This window comes from Homarus americanus, unplaced genomic scaffold (assembly GCF_018991925.1).
Source record: "Homarus americanus isolate GMGI-L3 unplaced genomic scaffold, GMGI_Hamer_2.0 scaffold5402, whole genome shotgun sequence".
Taxonomy (NCBI): Eukaryota; Metazoa; Arthropoda; class Malacostraca; order Decapoda; family Nephropidae; genus Homarus; species Homarus americanus.
Window position 1 is genome coordinate 3,666 of NW_024723319.1, and position 1,335 is coordinate 5,000.

The window sequence follows — 1,335 nt, forward strand, 5'->3', positions numbered from 1 at the left end:
CTCATGATGAAAGGTTGCCTTTTTGTCTGTTGTGCCACCAATGTTTGACTAATGAATCCATGAAGAGAGGTCGTCTCGAAAATCATTTGAAGGCAAAACACAGTATTCATGTTAATTCAAAACTGGAGTATTTTAAATCCCTAAAGGAGAAGTTTGAAAAAAGATGAACAATAAATTCATTGTTCTCTGCAAGAAGTGCAAGCAAGGATCGTGGTCTTGAGGCTAGTTATGAAATTTCTCTTCTCATAGCAAAATGTGGCAAAAATCATACAATAGGGGAGAATTTAATTAAGCCCGCAATATCAACTTTTCCGAAAGTAGTTCTTGAAAAAGATGACCAAGATCTCAAAAGCATGCCGCTCAGTAATAATACTGTTAGTAGCAGGATTGATGAAACGAGTTGTGATGTAGAAGTACAACTTGTTGAAAAATTAAAATATACAAATTTTTCAATACAGTTGGACGAATCAACTGTAAGAGATAGTGAAGCTCTGTTAATGGCCTATGTAAGATATGTTGATAATGGAGAATTTATTGAGGATATGCTATTTTGCGAAGCATTAGAAACCACCACTATTGCAATTGATATATATAAGAAATTAAAAGCATATTTAGATGATAAGCAGATACCAATGGAGAACATTATATCTTGTGCTGCAGACGGTGCTCCAGTGATGATGGGCAAGAAAAATGGAGTTTTAAAATTATTGAAAGACGACAATCCCCAAATGTTGTTGGTGCATTGTGTTATTCATAGACAGAATTTAGTTTCCAAAAAAGTTTCCCCTGTTCTAAACGAGACATTGAATACAGTTATAAAATGCATCAACACTATAAAAGCTAATGCCAAATGTGAGCGTCTTTTCAAACAATTTTGCAAGGATCAAAATGCAGACTATGTAAGATTATTACTTCATACTGATGTAAGGTGGTTATCAAATGGGAATTGCCTGAAAAGATTCATGGAATTATTTGATATTCTTAGTGAGTTCTTGGATGACAAACCTTATATGACTCTGTTACTGACAGTTGATGGTAAAGCACTTGTCAGTTATTTAGCAGATATATTTGAAAAACTCAATGTCTTAAATAAGGATCTCCAAGGAACAAATATGACTCTTGTTAATTCAAAGGCCAAGATATTTGGCTTTATATCATTTCTGGAATTATCCCAAGAAAATATTTGTCAAAAAATTTGAAAAATTTTATTGGCTGAATAAATGTGAGGTAACAGATGCTACTTGTCTTGTTATTGTGGAGCACTTAAAAATAATGGTAAGCGATTTCAACTTCAGATTTTCTGATTTGAAAGAAATTAATTATCCATCTTGGATG

The 1,335-nt window shown here is 33.0% G+C and overlaps 1 protein-coding gene across 1 annotated transcript; it reads left to right on the plus strand.

The window, feature by feature from the left end:
* Positions 1-353: 353 nt before the first annotated feature.
* LOC121863404 (protein ZBED8-like) lies at positions 354-1,199 on the plus strand. The gene has a single exon (XM_042362031.1). The coding sequence runs from the start codon at positions 354-356 to the stop codon at positions 1,197-1,199; it is 846 nt and encodes a 281-aa protein (XP_042217965.1).
* The last annotated feature ends 136 nt before the right edge of the window (positions 1,200-1,335 follow it).